Source organism: Podarcis tiliguerta (assembly GCF_965153285.1).
Source record: "Podarcis tiliguerta genome assembly, chromosome: Z".
NCBI lineage: Eukaryota > Metazoa > Chordata > Lepidosauria > Squamata > Lacertidae > Podarcis > Podarcis tiliguerta.
In genome coordinates, this window is record NC_139553.1 from 17740545 (window position 1) to 17759499 (window position 18955).

Genomic DNA, 18955 nt, shown 5'->3' on the forward strand with positions numbered 1-18955 from the left:
TATAGCCCGCCTTATTCTCCATGGAGCTCAAGGCGGCTTACATAGTTCTTCTGCTCTTCATTTTATCCCCACAACAACCCTGTGAGATAGGTCAGGCTGAAAGGCAGTGACTGGCCCAAGGTCACCCAGTGAGCTTCATGATTGAGTAAAAAATTGAAACCTGGTCTCCTAGGTCCTAGTCCAGCACTCTAACTGCTCCACCACATTGTACTTTCTTTAATCAATCAACACACTCGTTTTGAAAAGCCTCTGTTGACTAGGTCCAGATAGGCAGGTGACGTTTAACTCACCTCCTCCCAGGATGGATCACAAGGAAAGATCTGACTCGCAAGCTCTGCTATTAATTTAAATCATACACAATAGAGCCATTTTTACCTATAGGGGTGTGTGTGCATGCGACTTTGCCCTCCTAAGAAAGGCTGCTCCATTTATCTCAGAAAGGATATGGATACCTAGCAGCTTAATAAGCCCTAAAGGGCCGTCCCTACAAATTAATCTGAATGTGGAGCTTGAAGAGAGTAGTTAGAGGAAGCTATTATCCTCTTACTTTCCCTTCTGAGTTGCCTGTTCAATGCCTTCATCTCACTGCATATAACAAAATGAAATACCTTTAGGAGGCTTAAGTGCTCTGGGGCTGGTGATAAACTGTGCTTATCCCTTTCCACCTTGCAGGGCAAAGATGTTGCTCATTGCACATAGGTACCACACGGAGCCAGGGACGCGGGTGGCGCTGTGGGTTAAACCACAGGACTTGCCAATCAGAAGGTCGGCGGTTCGAATCCCCGTGACGGGGTGAGCTCCTGTTGCTCGGTCCCTGCTCCTGCCAACCTAGCAGTTCGAAAGCACGTCAAAGTGCAAGTAGATGAATAGGTACCGCTCTGGCAGGAAGGGAAATGGCATTTCTGTGCGCTGCCTTGGTTCACCAGAAGCGGATTAGTCATGCTGGCCACATGACCCAGAAGCTGTACGCCAGCTCCCTCAGCCAATAAAGCGAGATGAGTTCCGCAACCCCAGAGTCGGCCACGACTGGACCTAATGGTCAGGGGTCCCTTTACCTTTAACACATGGAGCCAGGATGACTGCATCAGTGGCCCTCACTAGGTTTTGCATCCTTGCCCTCCTTTGTGATTCACTTGAGGGAAGGGCTGTAGCTCAGTGGCAGAGCATTGGCTTTCCATGCAGAAGGTCCCAGGTTCAATCCGTGTCATCTGCTCAGGTTCATGAGGACTGGAGCCTTACTTCCTTTTTAGATGAGGGACAATCATTCCAGTGGGAAAGCATATCAAAATATCAACAGAAATCCCCTCAGTACTGAGCTAGGTTGACAAATGGTCTGTCTCTGTGTAGGCAAATTCCTATGTTCCTGGTCCTATTATCGCAAGTAACTGGGAATATCCATAGCTCAGCAGGAAAGCATCTGCTTGGCATGCAGAAGGCCCTAGGTATAATCCCCAACATCTCCTGTCTGAAACCACACAAAGCCACTGACACTCAATGTAGACAATACTTGAATTCAGTGGACCAGTGATCTGATTTGGTGTAAGGCAGCTTACTAACTTTATTATTATTTATTAAATTTCTATACTGTACTGCATAAAGACCTGAGGAATGAGATCATCACCCCACTCGTACTAACCATCCCAGGGCGCTCAACCACTGCCACGATGTCCTTTCTTCTATCACATAAAAATGAGCAGATAACAGCAAAGGTTGCTAGGTTCATAGCAGGGGCAATCAGAATAAGGGCCACTAACTGACTGCTGATTCAGGACTTTAAATTCTGCTCTTATATCAAATTTCCTTTTCTGCGTATATTGTAATGTTTTACTGTTGCTATGGCCATTGGCTAATGCGAATAAAGTTTTATCTATCTCTCTCTCTACTGTATTGCCCTTCGTCTGAAGATTACAGGGCAGTTTACGATATAAAAACACAAAAATACATACCATAATAACAAGCAACAAGGATACACCCACCCACCCCACAGTTTAAATGGCCATAGATTGTTTGATTAGCCAAATGCATTTGAGAAGAGGAATGTTTCTGCCTGGTGCCTAAATGTATTAAATCATCCCTTTATTCAGAGCAGTGAGGACTAGAATCTTACTTTATTTTTTATGAGAAGGGCACATGGTAGAGCATATCCCAAATGCCACTGGCATGGTGGATGAATCATTGGTCTGCCTCCATATACAGCAGCTTTGTGTGTTCCCATGCTTATCTCATGCTCTGTTCCATTTGTTTCAGGGACCACGAGGTGTACAAGGACCTCCAGGCCCATCGGGGAAACCAGGACGACGAGTATGTGTGCAGTGAGATTAAAAGCATGCTTGGTATGGTCTTATGTATTGGGTCCACACAGAGTGATCTGGAGCTGTCAAAAGAGGGCAGTCTGGTGGCAAAGTGTGGGGAGAAGGATGTGTGCAGGCATGTTTAATTGTGGGGAAACCTCTCCTGGCTGCGTGACTGTGGAAGGCCCCCTGAATCGGTTCAGGGCCTGGATTTGGTTGGCCTTCAATTATCCTGCTTTGCAGCTGCTGGATTGGTCTCCAGCCTCTGTCCAGCCCTAAAGATGGTTGGTTGGGAGGGTGATATGAGATTCAGTCAGCCCCAAAATTAAGATCCAGAGCAGCAAACAGAGGGGGCAGAAGCAGGGGCGCTATCAATGGCCCTGTTGACCCCCTTTGGCTTCCTTTAGGGAGGGATTCCTGACTCCCCAAGTTCACAGCAAATTCACTTTTGGGAAAACGCAGGTGTCCATTTCTAATTCCTATTCAGTAGGGGTACCGCCATCTGCACCTCCAGCTGTTCCTGAGTTGCATTATGTAAGAGGGAAGCAGATCCTTTTGTCAAGGCTTTCTGCAGAAACATGTGACTCTCGCAGTTGACTTCTCTCTTCTTAATTTGAGTTAGTGGCCAGTCCTTGTGTGTTTAATTGAAAAATTAAGAGGCCATTGGGCACATATTTGCACTGCTGATCTTGGCAGAACCCATCAATACTGAAATTATCATCTCTTTGGAATGGTGTTCCATGGACCTGTTCTGTGATTGGGATTGTGAGCTGTGCCGGTCACCCATGTTCTGCCCTGCTCTCAAAGAGCTGTAGAATTGGAAGGGGCCCCAAGGCTCATCCTGTCCAACCCTCTGCAATGCAGAAATAACAGCTAAGGAATCCCTGGGAGGTGTCATTCTGACATCTGCTTAAAAACCTCCAGTAAAGGAGAGTCCATGTTCCAAGTTCATAGAATGATAGAATTCAATCCATCAAAGTTTATTGAGAATGATAGAATTGTAGAGTTGAAAGGGACCCAACGGTCATTCAACCCTCCCCTCCTGCAATGCAGGGATCCCAGCTGAAGCACCCCTGACAGATGACCATCCAACCTCTGTTTAAAAACTCCCAACAAAGTATAGTCCACCTCCTGTTGTAATGTTGATTCATCCTTATTCTTCTGGAATAAGAATAATGCACCATATACCGAGCCATTCAGCTAACCATGATCAAAGTCATAGTGATGTGCCCTTTGATGCCTTGCTAGTGTTGGTGCTTTGTATAAGGTTACCAGATCCCCCCCCCCCATGAATCTGGGGACACTTTAAATAAATAAATACATGCATACATATATACTACACGTTCAGGACGTTGATGCTGCAGTGATGGCAGTGGCAGAGGGGCCGCCGCCACCTTGACTTCAACCGCCATGTTTCCTCTTCCTCCGAGGCTTCTATCTCCTTTCTCCATGAGCCTGGGCAGCCCCTGAGTTGTTGGTTGTTTGGTGGTGGTGGGGAAGTGGTGTGCGGTGGGTCAGGCATGGAAGGCGGAGGAGGAGGGCCGAGAGCGGCAGCGGCGAGGCTCAGGCAGTGCGATGCCTCCCTTCCCATCGGAGCAGCCCCAATCCCATTCCTACTTGTGTGCATGCAGGAGGGGGCAGGGATCTCTCAGCTGGGAAAGGAGGCTTCCCGTTGCCTAACTGAGAGGTCCCTACCCCCTCCTGCTTGCATGCAAGTAGGAGTTGGGAGGCTGCTCTCATAGGCAGCATGAAGCCTCCCTTCACAGCTTAGTTGCTGGGGTCAAGAGCTAACTGCTCCAGGCTGCTGAGACTGCCGTTGCTGCATTTCCCGGGGACATTAGATGAAATCCGGGGACATTCCAGGGATGGAATTTGTCCAGGGACTTATTGACAAATCCGGGGACTGTTCCAGGGAAACTGGGACGTCTGGTAACACTAGCTTTGTACCTTAATTTCTTCCCCTCTCTTTTTAGGGACGTGCTGGAAGCGACGGCGCTCGAGGGATGCCTGGCCAGACTGGGCCAAAGGTATTTTTTTTAAAAAATCCCCATTTACTCTAGGAAACATACTGCCATTTACAAGGAGCAATCGCATTCCGGGTGGGATGAGCCTGTCGCCTAGGGGCCTGGTGCTCCCGTCAGCCCAAAAGCTGAAGATTTGCAACTGCAGATTTAATGGCCACACCTGCCCTTTGTGCTAATTTATATATCTAGAAAGAAATTTCCCTTTTTCCTTTGCTCCTCACTTCCTTCAGAGTTCACTCAGCTATCATCAAAAGGGACAGACGCCACTAAACAGGAAATTTGAATATGGAGACATTTTGCCAGTGAGCTGCATGTTAGAAGGTTTAAGTGTTTGATTAAGTTGGTACTTAAGGTGGAAATGGATGGAGACAGGGACTGTTGCAAAGGAAGAGGACCACAAATCATTTGGCCCTGGAGATGTGCAGCCACCATTGCCTGGTCCCAAAAATATTGAAAATTAGGGAGACGTTTCAGGGTCAGGGTAGAGGAGAGGTGGCTAAATAATTTTAAACTACAAAGACAGAGATTTTTCTGTGTACAGGCTTGGTAGTCTGTATCCAGCCCCTGGCCCAGAGGTTCCCCACCCCTGTTTATAGATCATGGGTAGGAAACCCGCACCCCTCTAGATGTTATGGTACTACATATCTCATCCATTGCTAGTTGGCACATCCAATGCTCATGCATGATGGGAGTTGTTTTAAATTACTTTTAAAATTGTATTTTAATGCTGTAACCCACCTTGGGACCTTCAGGTGAAGAGCAGGTTGTGGTTGTTGTTGTTGTTGTTGTTGTTATATTTTCCAATAATGCCCAGAGGGCCAAGGTTCCTGACCCCTCTTACGGATAAATCTTGTTTGAAAAGCTTAAATATTGTGGGTGGTATTCAACAAAGTTTTGCACAGGGTAGGTCTATTGAAATGGGTGGACCGAACTTATTCATTTTAATAATTTAATGGGTCTACTCAGAGTAGAACCTAGGTCCTACCTGCACCATATATTTAAATCAGCATCGCACTTAAAAGAATGGTGTCTCCTTTCAAAGCATATTGGGAACTGTAGTTTCTTAAGGGTGCTGAGAGTTGTTAGAAGACCATTATTCCCATAGGTAAAGGTATAGGGACCCCTGACCATTAGATCCAGTCTTGACCGACTCTGGGGTTGCGGCGCTCATCTCGCTTTATTGGCCGAGGAAGCCGGTGTACAGCTTCTGGGTCATGTGGCCAGCATGACTAAGCAGCTTCTGGGGAACCAGAGCAACGCACGGAAACGCCGTTTACCTTCCTGCCGGAGCGGTACCTATTTATACCTTGCACTTTGACGTGCTTTTGAACTGCTAGGCTGGCTGGAGCAGGGTCCGAGCAACGGGAGCTCACCCTGTTGCAGGGATTCGAACTGCCGACCTTCTGATCGGCAAGTCCTAGGCTGTGTGGTTTCACCCACAGCGCTACCCGCATCCCTGTTCCCATACTCCCTATTCCCATAGCAGAGCTTCAATTCTCAGTTCCCTGTGAAGAAGAATTGACTGTTAAACCGCTCTAGGAATTGTATCTGAGGGATAATAGGGGGCCTCCTGACAACTCTCAAACTAGCAAATTACAGCTCCCATAATTCTTTGCGGGCAGCCCTGACTATTTAAAGTGGTATGATGCTGCTCTGAATGTGTAGTGCATATGCAGCATGCACTGACTACCACTGTATGTGCTAAATATCTGCTATTAGCACAGAATTAGCTGTTGCTCCAAAGCTGTAGCTATTGTGGAAACAGAGGCCCTGAGATGAGAAACCTTCCCCTCATCCTTCCATCTTCCTTTGCTCATTGCAGTCATGCCATGTGTGACTTGATGTCCATCCTCCATCCATGCCTGTTGTTGTTGTTTAGTCATTCAGTCGTGTCCGACTCTTCGTGACCTCATGGACCAGAGTACGCCAGGCACTCCTGTCTTCCACTGCCTCCCGTAGTTTGGTCAGACTCATGTTTGTAGCTTCAAGAACACTGTCCAACCATCTCGTCCTCTGTTGTCCCCTTCTCCTTGTGCCCTCCATCTTTCCCAACATCAGGGTCTTTTCCAGGGAGTCTTCTCTTCTCATGTGGTGGCCAAAGTATTGGAGCCTCAGCTTCACGATCTGTCCTTCCAGTGAGCACTCAGGGCTAATTTCCTTAAGAATGGATGCGTTTGATCTTCTTGCAGTCCTCAAGAGTCTCCTCCAGCACCATAATTCAAAAGCATCAATTCTTCAGTGATCAGCCTTCTTTATGGTCCAGCTCTTACTTCCGTACATCACTACCGGGAAAATCATGGCTTTAACTGTTGTAGGAAGCATCTATTCTGGGATGGGTAGCTCCCAATGATTTAACCAGGCAACAAAACCTGGATGTATTCTGTCTGAATGCTCAGCATATTTGGCAAAAAGAAACTTTGCCATCTCTTGATCTGACAAGCTGCTAGGAGAGCTCATTCACTTACAGCTTTTAGGAAATGGTAGGTGATTTTGTTGTTGTTTTTAAAAAAGTTATCTCTCCTTAAAATTTTACTGTAGGGTGACCGAGGTTTCGATGGTCTCGCTGGATTGCCAGGGGAGAAAGGCCACAGGGTAAGTCTATTACAGGTTTATATCTTGTTCTGGCTGAATTACTTTATATGCCATCATGAAGAGGCTGACTGGTTTTGATAACCTCAACTTGGGATGGGGGGGGGGGGTGGAATTCAGTTTGGTTCATTAACCTACCTAATTCAAAATGCCCAAAGCAGGGCATTAAACCAAAATGCACCTATCCTTCAAAACTCATGCTTCTCTGAATTTTGCAATGCAGTTCTCAAACATTAAAAACGTGTATAAAAAATGCATACATTCGTGAAACTAATATGCATTGTTTTAAGGGAAATTGCTTGCAAAGATGGATATATTAAGATAAATAACATTTCATATAGCCATTTGCAATTTTATAATGCTGGAAAGCTGTATACTATGGAAGGCATCTGAATAAAATTCTTTATATATTTTCTATATAAAAAAATTAGAGGCTACAAACCCCAAAGACAGAATGCCAATGGCTGGAATCCACAGGAGGGGAGATCCTGCTTGCATCCCACTGGGCATTTGATTGGCCATTGTGAGCAGAAGAAGCTGGACTAGATGAACCATTGGCCTGATCCAGCAGGGCTCTTTCTAGGTTCTTGTGTTCTTCAAGAATGTGGCTGATTCTGTCCTCTGTTTTTATTAGGGTGAACCAGGCCCTTCAGGACCCCCAGGAGCCCCTGGAGAAGATGGCGAGAGGGTGAGTCCATTCCGCTCTTCTTTTGTCTGCAAGGAACCCAGGCAGGTTCAGATGTGCTTGTTCCTCACTCTCTGACTGCAACCCCAAGGGATAGCCTATGTGTGCAAATGAAGCTCTTGCAAATCATTCACTACATTTTCCATGCATTTGGGGATGTGAGAAGGCATCGCTTTCTGTCATGCCTTGAATCCATCACACGCAGCTCTGTTTCCATTCCGCTGCAGTTTGACCTCTGCCCCAAACTCCCTTTTTCATCCTGCTGTAGCAAAATGATGTAACTTACAGAACTGATGGCGGCAATTGCATTATAATTACATTCTTACACCTCATTCATTTCAATTCAATGCAAATTTGAGGAGTAATCAATTACGTATTGTTTGCAGATAGACAACAACAGTAAATACCAGTTGCATTCACTGGATGGATTTCCATTCTAGATATGAACAATAGCAATTTCTGTTCCCATTTCTATTTAGATTTAAATTCTTGAGCATCCTTACATTCATTTCCTGTCCAATGGAGACCTGTTGGTATAATGGGGAAAAGAGAAGAAATATAGGGAAGACCCTATATTTAACCCCCCTGTTGAGTTTGGATCATTTGATACTCTTAGCTGGCTATTTTTCAATGGTTCCCCCATTGGTTCCAACCATTTCTTCAGTGGTTCCCCCTACCCTATGCTATCAAAAGTATTATTTAGGTCAGTGGTTTGCAGGACCCATTAAGGAACATGATAACACAACAAAATATAAAACAGTAACAATTAATTGCCCATTTATTCGAAATCCAATTAAAACTAGTTTGATTAATTCAACAAAGCTGGTGAACTTGATTCAGTGATACCAGGGGTCAGAAGCACTTTGGGAACCACTGTGTAACATATTAACCTTCATTTATCAAAATCACACACACACACACCGCTCTTTGTTTAAGCAAATCTATCTTCATAAATGTTGGCATGGATTATGATGATATTGCTTACAGCTTCTCTGATCTCATCAGTTCTACACATGCTGTATTATTCTCTCAGTTGACAAGGTCTTCTTTATGCATGGGCTACTCCTTATCACTCTCACAGAGCTGTTTTGCCTGTGCAATTATTTAATCACAAATGAAAACACCTGTGATACAGTTGGTAGAGCCCATTTCTGATCTCTCTCTCTCTTGCCTTCTTCCTTCCCATTTCTTTGCATCCAAATAGGGCGACGATGGTGAAGTTGGACCCAGAGGTCTCCCTGGCGAACCCGTAAGTCATTCACCACAGCAATAGAAACAAAACAAAATACAGCATATACTGCATTAGCTACGAATTAGAGGTGTACACCAAAGATTCTTCTCTAAGATAGCATAATGCCCGGTGTCTCACATGGGTGCTTATGAAGTGTTGGAGATGTGATGTACCCCTCCCTCCCGCAGAGCATATACTCAAAGGCAAACCCAGGTTTGCTAAAACATAATGTGTGAAAAGGTCCTCTGCAACTTACTTTGTCCATTTTGGCTAGCTCCCCACCGAGTCCCCATACTGCAGACAGGAGGACTGAGGCTGAATGAGACAACAGGCTTCCTTAAGCCCACTTGATGAGTTCATGGCACAAATGACACTAGAACCAGGTGTTTCCTGGGTCATATCTCCTATTCAAACCAGTTGGACTAGTACTTGGGAGAGCCAGATTCAAATTCCCCACTCAGCCGTTGGGTGACCTTGGGCTAGTCACTGTCTCTCGGCCTGACCTACCTCCCAGGGTTGTTGTGAAAATGAAAATATGGGGCAGGAACCATGGACACCACCTTGAGCGTTTTGTAGAAAAGAGGGGGATACTCACATAACAAAATAATACATAGATAAATTACAGTAGCTGTCAATAAATCTGAGTGACAGATGCACGACTCTCCAGGTTTTTTCCTCAGCTCTAACAGAAAGCTGTCAATGGAGTTTTGAAAACATTTTAAAAGATCGCTGCTGTTGCAAAAACTGAGCTTACCAATATGACAGCCTTTGTCAAAAATGTTAGGAACTCTTCATTTGAGGCAAGGAGCAAAAAAGTGTGTGTGGTTTTTGTAGCGGGGTGGGCGTGGGGAGGAGAGATATGAATATCAAAAAGCTCCATCATATCTGGATGAGGTGAGGTGGCTGGTGAAGATCTGCCGAGGTGACGTCATCCTTCCTGTTTTCCTCAACATACTTTTCTAAGCAACAACTTCTAGGCTGTTTACCTGCCTTTAAAAACTGCTTTAAAATCCAGCAGGTACTGACAGTAATTAGGAAGGCATTTAGATGAGTATAAATAGCCAGGGCACTTTTCTGGATCATTCATGGCTGGGGAAAGAAGGAAGAGGATGGTGATGAGGGAGGGACGGGTGGAGCCTGACGCTCTCAATGTAACTGCCTCTCAGTCTAACCTACCTCATAGGGTGGTTGTGAGGATAAAAGAGAGCAGGGGAAGTATGTACACACCACCTTGAGCTTCTTGGAGAAAAAGTGGGATATAAATGCAATAAATAATGATAACAACTTCACAGTATGAGACTGGGATGCAGCTAACTCCACACAGGCCCTGGATTCCTCTTTAGCCACTGGGGCATAATGGATTGTCTCAAAATGCTAGTCCTACTTAGAGTAGCCCTATTACTAAATCAGATCTATGGATTTCAGTGGGTTTACTCTGAGTAGAACTTGATTACAATTTTATAGAATAAAAATAAATGCAACCAGAGAGACAGACAGAGACAATGTGGTATAATTAGAGTGTCAGACTTGGACCTGAACCATGAAACTCACTGGGTGCTGACTTTGGGCCAGTCATTGCTTCTCAGCCTAGCCTACCTCACAGGGTTGTTGCTTTTTGTTGACCCACAAAACCACATAGTCTTTGACTGGGCTGTAGCTAAGGAACTCCCTGTGGTTATAGTTTCTGCACAGGCTTTGGCACTGGAGGTAACGGGTTGTCCTCCAAATGCTCATCCTACTGGATGACCCACTGGAAAATAAATGGGCATGTGGGGATTAAATGGGGGGGGGGCAATGTGTGCAACTAGGTGCTTCTTAGAGAAAAAGGTGGAATGCAAATGCAATAAATAAATAGTAACCAACTGAGTTCTACTCAGAGTATACCTGCTGAAATTAATGGATGTAAGTCCTGTCCATTATTTCCTTGGGCAATTTCTATTCCCGTTTCTGACAGAATTCTCCAACATCTTTGGTGGGCACTGAACAGTCCTTGTTTGACTGTTGGGGGAAAGTCCCACTCCTTTGTTTGTTTGTTTGCACTCTGGCAAACCTCAGGATCGCCCTGAGACTCCTGCTATTTCACTCCATGTATGGGTGAAATGTTTTTCAGCTACAAAAGTGACAGCATTCAGAGAAATGGATCAGAAGTCGAATATAGAATGTGATCTCTGTCTCACCCTAATGGACATGTTCAAACTCTTATTTGCTTCCTCTTATAGGGACCCCGTGGTTTGCTGGGACCCAAGGGACCTCCAGGACCCCCAGGACCTCCAGTGAGTAGCATTAATTTTTTAGTGTCTCCTCCCCCCCCCCCGGCTTTGGAGCACGTCCTCATCTTACAAAAGAGTCATCTTAGCTGAGATAGCAAATAAATAAATAAATAAATAAATAAATGCTCCCACCACCTCTGTTTCTGTCCTATCAGATGTTACAATGTTGTAACGGAGGGGATTTAAGTAATCGGAGAAGAGCAATAGTGCAATGATGTAGTATAGTCCCTGGGGAGCTTATGGGAATTAAAAATGGGAGAAGGGGCATAGGTCAGTGGTCAGACAGTTGCTTTGCATGCAGAAGGAGCCAGGTTCAATTCCTAGAGGCACCTTCAGGTGGGGTTGGGAAAGACTCCTTGCCTGAAAACCTGAAATGGTGCTGCTGCCAGTCAGTGTAGATAATTCTGAGCTAGACACCCTACAGATTCGCTGCTAGGGATGTGAGCAGGCAGCAGTTTCCAACCCCTTTATGTGTTGGTCATGCTGTTTTTGTTCCACTACAGTTCCACTTCCTCTGAAACCTATACTAAGGTTATCAGACGTCCCCGTTTCCCGGGGACAGTCCCCGGATTTACAAATCAGTCCCCTGACAAAATCCATTTATTAGGAGGAAGTTGAAAAGTGCCCCCGGAGTCACTGAAAAAAATCTGGTAGCCTTAACCTATACTGTATGTCCCTCTGTCCTCTGTGGCTGAAACCTATGTGATAAATCATGTGATGAATTTCAATGGAAGGGAAATGTCAATAAAACGTTGCAGAAAATTAACACAATTATTGGAGCGATAGTGACTACCACTCACAAATGCAGGATTTCCTATCTTCCTACGTTTGCAAGCTCTCCAAGTGGGCCATTCCTGCCTCTGTGCCTGTTGATTGGAAGGAGAGAGTGCTGTGATCCCTGCAGAGAGATGGCATCCAACCTCTTGGAGGCTGACTAGGGCAAAATGGGACACTGCCCCACTATTCTTGCCCTGAGTTTGGCCAGCCTCCACCCGCTTTCCTTCTTATAGAATGTGTGGCTCTGGCCATCATTGTTTCTGGCTCTGGCTCCCATTTGCTGTGGCTCCTCCCACTGTTGGTCTTCTCACCTTCTGTCCCCATGGGAACCAGCCTCACTGATCCAAGGTGTTGTGGAGTCTCCTCAGTTGGAAGTTTTTAAGCAGAGGTTGGATGGCCATCTGTCAGAGATTCTTCAGCTGTGATTCCTGCATTGCAGGAGTTTGGACTAGATGACCAGTGGGGTTCTTCCCAACTCTGCAATTCTATGATTCTACATACCTTGTCTGTAGCTAGAGCTGATCATGAGACACTGGCAGTTCTGTTACAGCAGGAATGGGGAACCTTTGACCCTCCAGATGTTGCCAGCGTACAACTCCTATTAGCCCCTAGCAAGCATGGTCAATTATGGGAGTTGTAGTTCAGCAATATCCAGTGGGTCAACATTTCCCTATACCTTTATGTCCTGCATTTTGGGAATATTAGCCAGTTAGGAAGCTGGATCAGGTCTAGAGCTTCTTGGTTCTGTTTGATTTTCTCAGAAGATGCTGAAAACATCTCACTTTGCCTTGATTACCTATATTAAATTTCCTCCCAGGGCATAGCTGGCATGGATGGGCAGACGGGTCCCAAAGGGAGTGTGGTAAGTTCTTTCCTCCACTCTGTTTAACTATCCAGGTTTCGTGTGTATGTGTTGTGTAAATTACATTTACTAATTGCTTTCCTGAGCTGTGTTCGTTTCACAGCCGGTGAATGTTCAAGGTGCTGTTTTCTGGAAGGAAATGGTTGCTAATTAATTTTTAATTTGAAATTGATTTTCCAGTAGTGTTGCACATCCCTTCCCTTTGTGCGGGCAATATATCAACTAACACACTGGGGTAATTTATGGGCATCAAAACAGCCTTACACCAAATGCCAGTCTCTCTCGCTCCTTCTTCCTCCCTCCCCCCTCTCATTCTCTCTGATACACATAGCATTTGTCAGTGTGCTGGGCTGTATGTACGACTTATTCATCCCATACAGTAGGGCACTGAGAAGGAACACTAGAATTTGTGGCCATCTAATGAATTTAACGTTGGAAGATTCAGGACAGATAACAGAAAACCCTTCTTCATGCAGTGCAGTTAAAACTATGGAATTCACTCCCCCAGGAGGCAGTGATAGCCACCAGCTTGGATGGCTTTAAAAGAGGATGAGGCATGTTCATGGAGGAGAACAAGGCTATCAATGGTAACTAACCAGGATGCCTATGCTCTGCCTCCCCAGCTGGAGGCAGCAGGGCTTCTGAACACCAGTTACAGGAAAGTGCAGGAGAGAAGAGGGGTCTTGGGCATGGGTCCTGCTTGCAGGTTTCCCATAATGAGCACCAGGCTGGTCACTGTGAGGACAGGGTGCTGGATGAGATGGGGTCCCTTTGGCCTAATCCTGATGTTCTTGTGTGATGTTCTAATCAACCCCTTTCATTAGGAGCAGAGGAGAATCTCAGGTGAGTTTGCAGCTAAGTGCAAACCCTACCCAACTTGGATGGCTTTAACAGGGTATTGGACAAATTTGTGGTGGCTGTTAACCATTAAGGTTATGTTCCACCTCCACAGTCAGAGGCAGTAATGGTTCTGAATACCAGTTGTTGGGAATCCTGCATGTGATTCCTGCATTGTGGGGGCTTGAGTTAAATGACATTTTGAGCCCTTCTAACTACAGTTCTATGGTTCTATCTATGATTCTATGAATCACAAGTGAGCAGAGTTGCTGTTCTGCTCATGTCCTGCTTGGGGGCTTCCCATTGGGGCATCTGGTTGACCACTGTGAGGACAGCAGGCGGCACTAGATGGGCCATTAGCCTGATCAAGCAGGCTCTTCTTCTGTTCTTAAGAAGGACCTGAGCAAAGGAGCGCTCTCCCCTTCTGCATTTTTTCTTAGGGACCTAATTTAACCTAAAATTATCCTTTCCATTAAAATTTGGTCTTCTTCTTCTTCCTCTTCAGGGTCCTCAAGGTGAGCCAGGACCCCCAGGTCAACAAGGAACCCCAGGTGCTCAGGTGAGAGAATGCTTTTTGAGCCAAGTGAAAAGAAAAACCTTTGTGTCCATTAGATTGAAGTGCATGATGCAAAATTGTGGGTCAGTAATCTTGCTGCAGGATTGGAAAATGCAGATCAAAAGGAGTTTCGTTTTCCTAATGTGGTTTAATTGCTATGTCAGGAAACTGCTGCATTTAGGGAAGCAACAAAGCTCAGTGATAGCACATCTTTCTTGCAGGCAGGAGATCCTAAGGTCAGTCCCTGGTATCTCTAGGTAGGAATGAGAAAGACACATTTGCAAGTGCTGGTACTGACCTATAAAGCCTTAGATAGCTCAGGACCTCAGGACCTCAAAAACTACGTCTCCTCATGGTAATCATCCTCTGGGCCCCTTCTTCACGTGCTTCTTCCATGAGAGCTCCAGGAGGTGGCAACACAAGAAATGGCCTTTTCTGCAGTGGCTCCCCATTTGTGGAATACTCTCCCCAGGAAGGCTTGCCTGGTGCCTTCATTAAATATTTTTAGGCACCAGGAGAAAAAGTTCCTCTAACCAGGCCTTTGGCCGATAGAACGGTCTATAGTCTTATATTGTATTGGGGGCGGGGTATTGGTTTGTTTTGTGTTTGTTTTTATTATGCATTTTGTGTTCTCATTTCATATTTTTACGTTGTGAACCACCCTGTGGTTTTGGATGAAGGACCGTATACAAATTTAATAAATAAGAATAATAGATTTATATGTGCTATTTTATAATGAGTTAATTTTTGTTACTGTACACCAAATGTTATCAGACTGTTCACATGCAGCAGGAGATGTACATTTTCCATAGTTCTTAGTGATCATAATTTATGCTGCTGTTATAATTTCCTGATGGTTTTCAGAGATAATATCTTTCAAATAACAGAATACAACAATTTGGGCTTCTTGGGGTCTATGCTATCCCTATGTGTCTGAGATATCCCTTTGTTTTCTAGGGTCTTCCTGGTCCTCAAGGTGCAATCGGTCCACCCGGAGACAAAGTATGTTAATTAAAAGTAGTTGCTCTTTACAGTATTCTCTGCTGCTCTGAGTGCATATTCAGTCTTTGAATAAGTGTTTGTTTCCATGTTCAACATCTGCTTATTAAGATTTCTGGAGACTGTTCAGACTTGATAGAATCAACCCCAAAACAGTATGTTGTATTCTTGAGTTGCAACTTAGCCAAAGAGTGAGAGACTGAAAACAGAAATCGGCCTCTGGTGAGAGGTTGCTTCTGTAGGTAAATATACAAAGGGACACCCTGGGCTATCTTTGTTCATGAACACATGTTCAAAGTGATGTTCTCTAGCACATACAAATAAACCATTACAGTTCCATCAGTTTCCACACAAAGAACTTTCCCTCCGAGGTCACATCCACACCACACATGTAAAGCATATTTAAGACCCTGGCTTCAGCAAAAGAATCCTGGGAACTCTAGTTTACCCCTCATGGAGCTACAACTCCCTGAAGCTTCAACAAACAGTATTGGTTACTTCAAGACTGGATTACTGCAATGCGCTCTGTGTGGGGTTTCATCCAGTGCTTGATCCAGAAACTGCAGTAGGTGCAGAATGCTGCAGCACAATTGCTGAAGGAGTGAGTCAACATATAGCATCTGTGCTCAGAGATCTGCACTGGTTGCCCATTTGCTACTGGGTCAAGCATGGGCATAGCCAGGGGGGTCAGCTGCCCCCCTAAATCAAGAAAATATATAAAAATTCTTAACTAACTGACCAATTGCATCACAGATAACTTGGTTCTGCCCCCTCCCATCCCCCGTGGGTCTACTCTGAGTATAGTCAGTGTTGAATACAATCTATAAGATTGAATTGAGATATGATGAATCGTGTCAACGATCTTTGTAGTCAGAACACTATCAGCAGGGCAGATCAGGTTGATGATGCTTCCATGGTGGACATCAGTTGTAGAAGCGACTCACCTTCCTGTTTCCTTTTTTTCTCCCTTAGGGTCCACTGGGGAAACCTGGACTTCCCGGTATGCCTGGAGCAGACGGTCCCCCGGTAAGCCTTCTTGAGGATTTTTTGTGACCTTTCTTGCTCCTAGGGCAAGGCTGGGGAACCTTTTTCAGTCTGAGGGCCGTGTTCCCTGGTCAATGATCTTCTGGAGGCCACATGCCAGTGGAATAATAATAATAATAATAATAATAATAATAATAATAATATATTACTTATACCCCGCCCATCTGGCTGGGCTTCCCCAGCCACTCTGGGCGGCTTCCAACAAAATATTAAAATACTGTAATACATCAAACATTAAAAGCTTCCCTAAACAGGGCTGCCTTCAGATGTCTTCTAAAAGTCTGGTGGTTGTTGTTCTCTTTGACATCTGGTGGGAGGGCGTTCTACAGGGCAGGCGCCACTACTGAGAAGGCCCTCTGCCTGGTTCAATGTAACTTGGCTTCTCGCAGCGAGGGAACCACCAGAAGGCCCTTGGCGCTGGATCTCAGTGTCCAGGCAGAACGATGGAGGTGGAGACACTCCTTCAGATATACTGGACCGATGCCATTTAGGGCATTTAGGTCAGCACCAACACTTTCAATTGTGCTCGGAAACGTACTGGTAGAAGTAAAAGTCAGAGCCTCTCCACCCTGGCAGGCACTATCACAGTTCAAGGATACAGTCAGACAGAAGCAGCCCAGGAAGGTGTGAAGCTGAGCTGGTGAGGGGTTTGGCATCAAGAGAGTTTGGAGGGCCAGATGCAGAGTTCTGGAGGGCCACATTCACACCCTGAGCCTGAGGATCCTCACCTCTGTTGTAGCAGGCAGCATTTCCTCCTGGGTGACCTTCCGACAGCAACATCCCAGTTGTGGGCAGGGCCAGGGGGAAAGGTGGGTGGAGCAATCAATTGTATTTTTGTACACTAGGCTAATATATACTAAACTTACAAACTCCTCTTAAACTGGAAGCATGATGAGAGTTTACAGACATGTTCCATCCAGCCAAAAACATTTGGGGTGTGAAGCGGGGCCAGTAGCGTGTGTTGCCTGGGGAGAGACTCCCAGGCTCCAGATAGATAGACCTGTAGGGCCACATTTGGTACCTTGGGGTGCGAACGGGATCCGTTCTGGAGCCCTGTTCGCATCCCGAATGGAACACAAGATGTGAGGGCGCAACGGCGCATGCGCAGGTCGCGTTTTGCTGCTTCCGCGCATGCGTGTGATGTCATTTTGAGCGTCTGCGCATGCGCAAGCGGCGAAACCTGGAAGTAACATGTTCCGTTACTTCCGGGTTGTCGCGGAGTGCAACTCGAACATGCTGAACCCAAAGCACATTCAACTCGAGGTATGACTGTAGTGGAAAGTGCCCATTTTGCATCACTGCCTGATAATGTTCTGTAGAGTGCCATGCCTTGAGTCCAATTTCCCTTGGAAGATCTAAATCATTGTTCTTCAACATTGGGTAGGTGAACTGCAATTCCCATTGTCCCTGACCATTAACTAAGCTGTCTGGGGATGTTGGGAATTGTAGTCCAAGAATGGATGGGAACCCAAGATTGGTGAACACGGATCTAAGCCAATTTGGGCCGAACCACTGATCTAAGTGACATTATGGGGTTTATGCAGGGTCAGGCGGTCATTCAGGTAGTAATACATCAGCTGATGTATCCCCCCCCCCCACTTTTCTTCACAACAGGGTCACCCTGGCAAGGAAGGTCCACCTGGTGAGAAGGGAACTCAGGTACGTATCTAGCCTACGGACAACCTTCAGCATGCTTGAATTGTGTTCTTTAGTTAGAAGTGTGTGTACGAGGGGGAGTTTAAAGACTGGGATTCAATAATTAGTGAGATCAATATCTGAATGGAACTCCCTCCCACAGGAAGCAGTGATGGCCACCAACCTAGATAGCTTTAAAAGAGGATCAGACAAATTCATAGAGGAGTGGGCTATTGGTGGCCACTAGCCGCAGTGGCTCTGCTCTGCTTCCACAGCAGACTAAGTCAGCTTTCTGAGTAGAAAGGCCTGTTTCTCCCTCTCTCATTAAACTGGAACACATGAGCATAAGAAGAATAGAATCTAAGAATAGAATCATAGGATCATAGAGTTGGAAGGGCCATCTAATCCAACCACCTTCAGTACAGGACTGACAGCTAATGATGGAGTCCAACAACATCTGGAGGGCTATGAGTTCCCCACCCCTGCCTTAAGCAGAATGGATAGAGAGGTCTCCTAATGAACCCCAACAGAGTGAAATAACACAAGGGAGTAGAGGGAAGGGAGTATTCCACTCATCCCTTTCCATTTTAAGGCTACAGGGAGGTGCCCCCTAGCCTTAGAGCAACATAAAGGCCTCTCAGTAGTCTCTGTTGAGGGTCTCTTTCCCTCCCTCTGCCAGCTGCTGCACCTTAGCACAAGCAGGTCACAGGGGGTTGGTCTAGATGACTCTTTGGACCCTTCCAACTCTATGATTCTATGGTTTAGCTCCCTCCTCTCCAGCATGAGGGTTGACCATAATTTAGAAAGCTTTGCTCAGGGACTTCAATTATTTGACTGGCCAGTCTCCACACCCTATCCATTTATTTCCAAAGTATTTCATTATGGGTGTGTGTTTGCTGAGCTGATTGAAGTTCAGAGCAGCCTTGCCTTGGGACTGAAAGAGAGAGAGAGAGAGCCATGAAGAAATTGCAGCTGCGACTTCACTCGGAGGGCGTCCTGTCCCCATCTTGGCTGCTCACAAGGACAGGAATCTGCAAAGCGTCTGCGCCCACAGAATCCTCAAGCAGGCTCATCCATCATGGAAGTCACTGGCAGGGCTGGAAGTCATTTAGCAAATGGCAGGGAGTCCGCAGGTGTCCCTGGGATGGGAGAGGC

At 45.8% G+C, this 18955-nt stretch overlaps 1 protein-coding gene across 3 annotated transcripts in view; it reads left to right on the forward strand.

The window, feature by feature from the left end:
• COL5A1 (collagen type V alpha 1 chain) overlaps positions 1-18955 on the forward strand; it is a 180704-nt gene that overhangs the window by 100638 nt on the left and 61111 nt on the right. For all 3 annotated transcript variants that reach the window (XM_083423334.1, XM_083423336.1, XM_083423335.1), the window contains exons 16-26: positions 2248-2301; positions 4265-4318; positions 6854-6907; positions 7539-7592; positions 8794-8838; positions 11040-11093; positions 12685-12729; positions 14072-14125; positions 15080-15124; positions 16094-16147; positions 17780-17824. In XM_083423334.1, coding sequence (XP_083279460.1) covers positions 2248-2301; positions 4265-4318; positions 6854-6907; positions 7539-7592; positions 8794-8838; positions 11040-11093; positions 12685-12729; positions 14072-14125; positions 15080-15124; positions 16094-16147; positions 17780-17824 — 558 coding nt within the window. The remainder of the gene's footprint in view (positions 1-2247; positions 2302-4264; positions 4319-6853; positions 6908-7538; positions 7593-8793; positions 8839-11039; positions 11094-12684; positions 12730-14071; positions 14126-15079; positions 15125-16093; positions 16148-17779; positions 17825-18955) is intronic.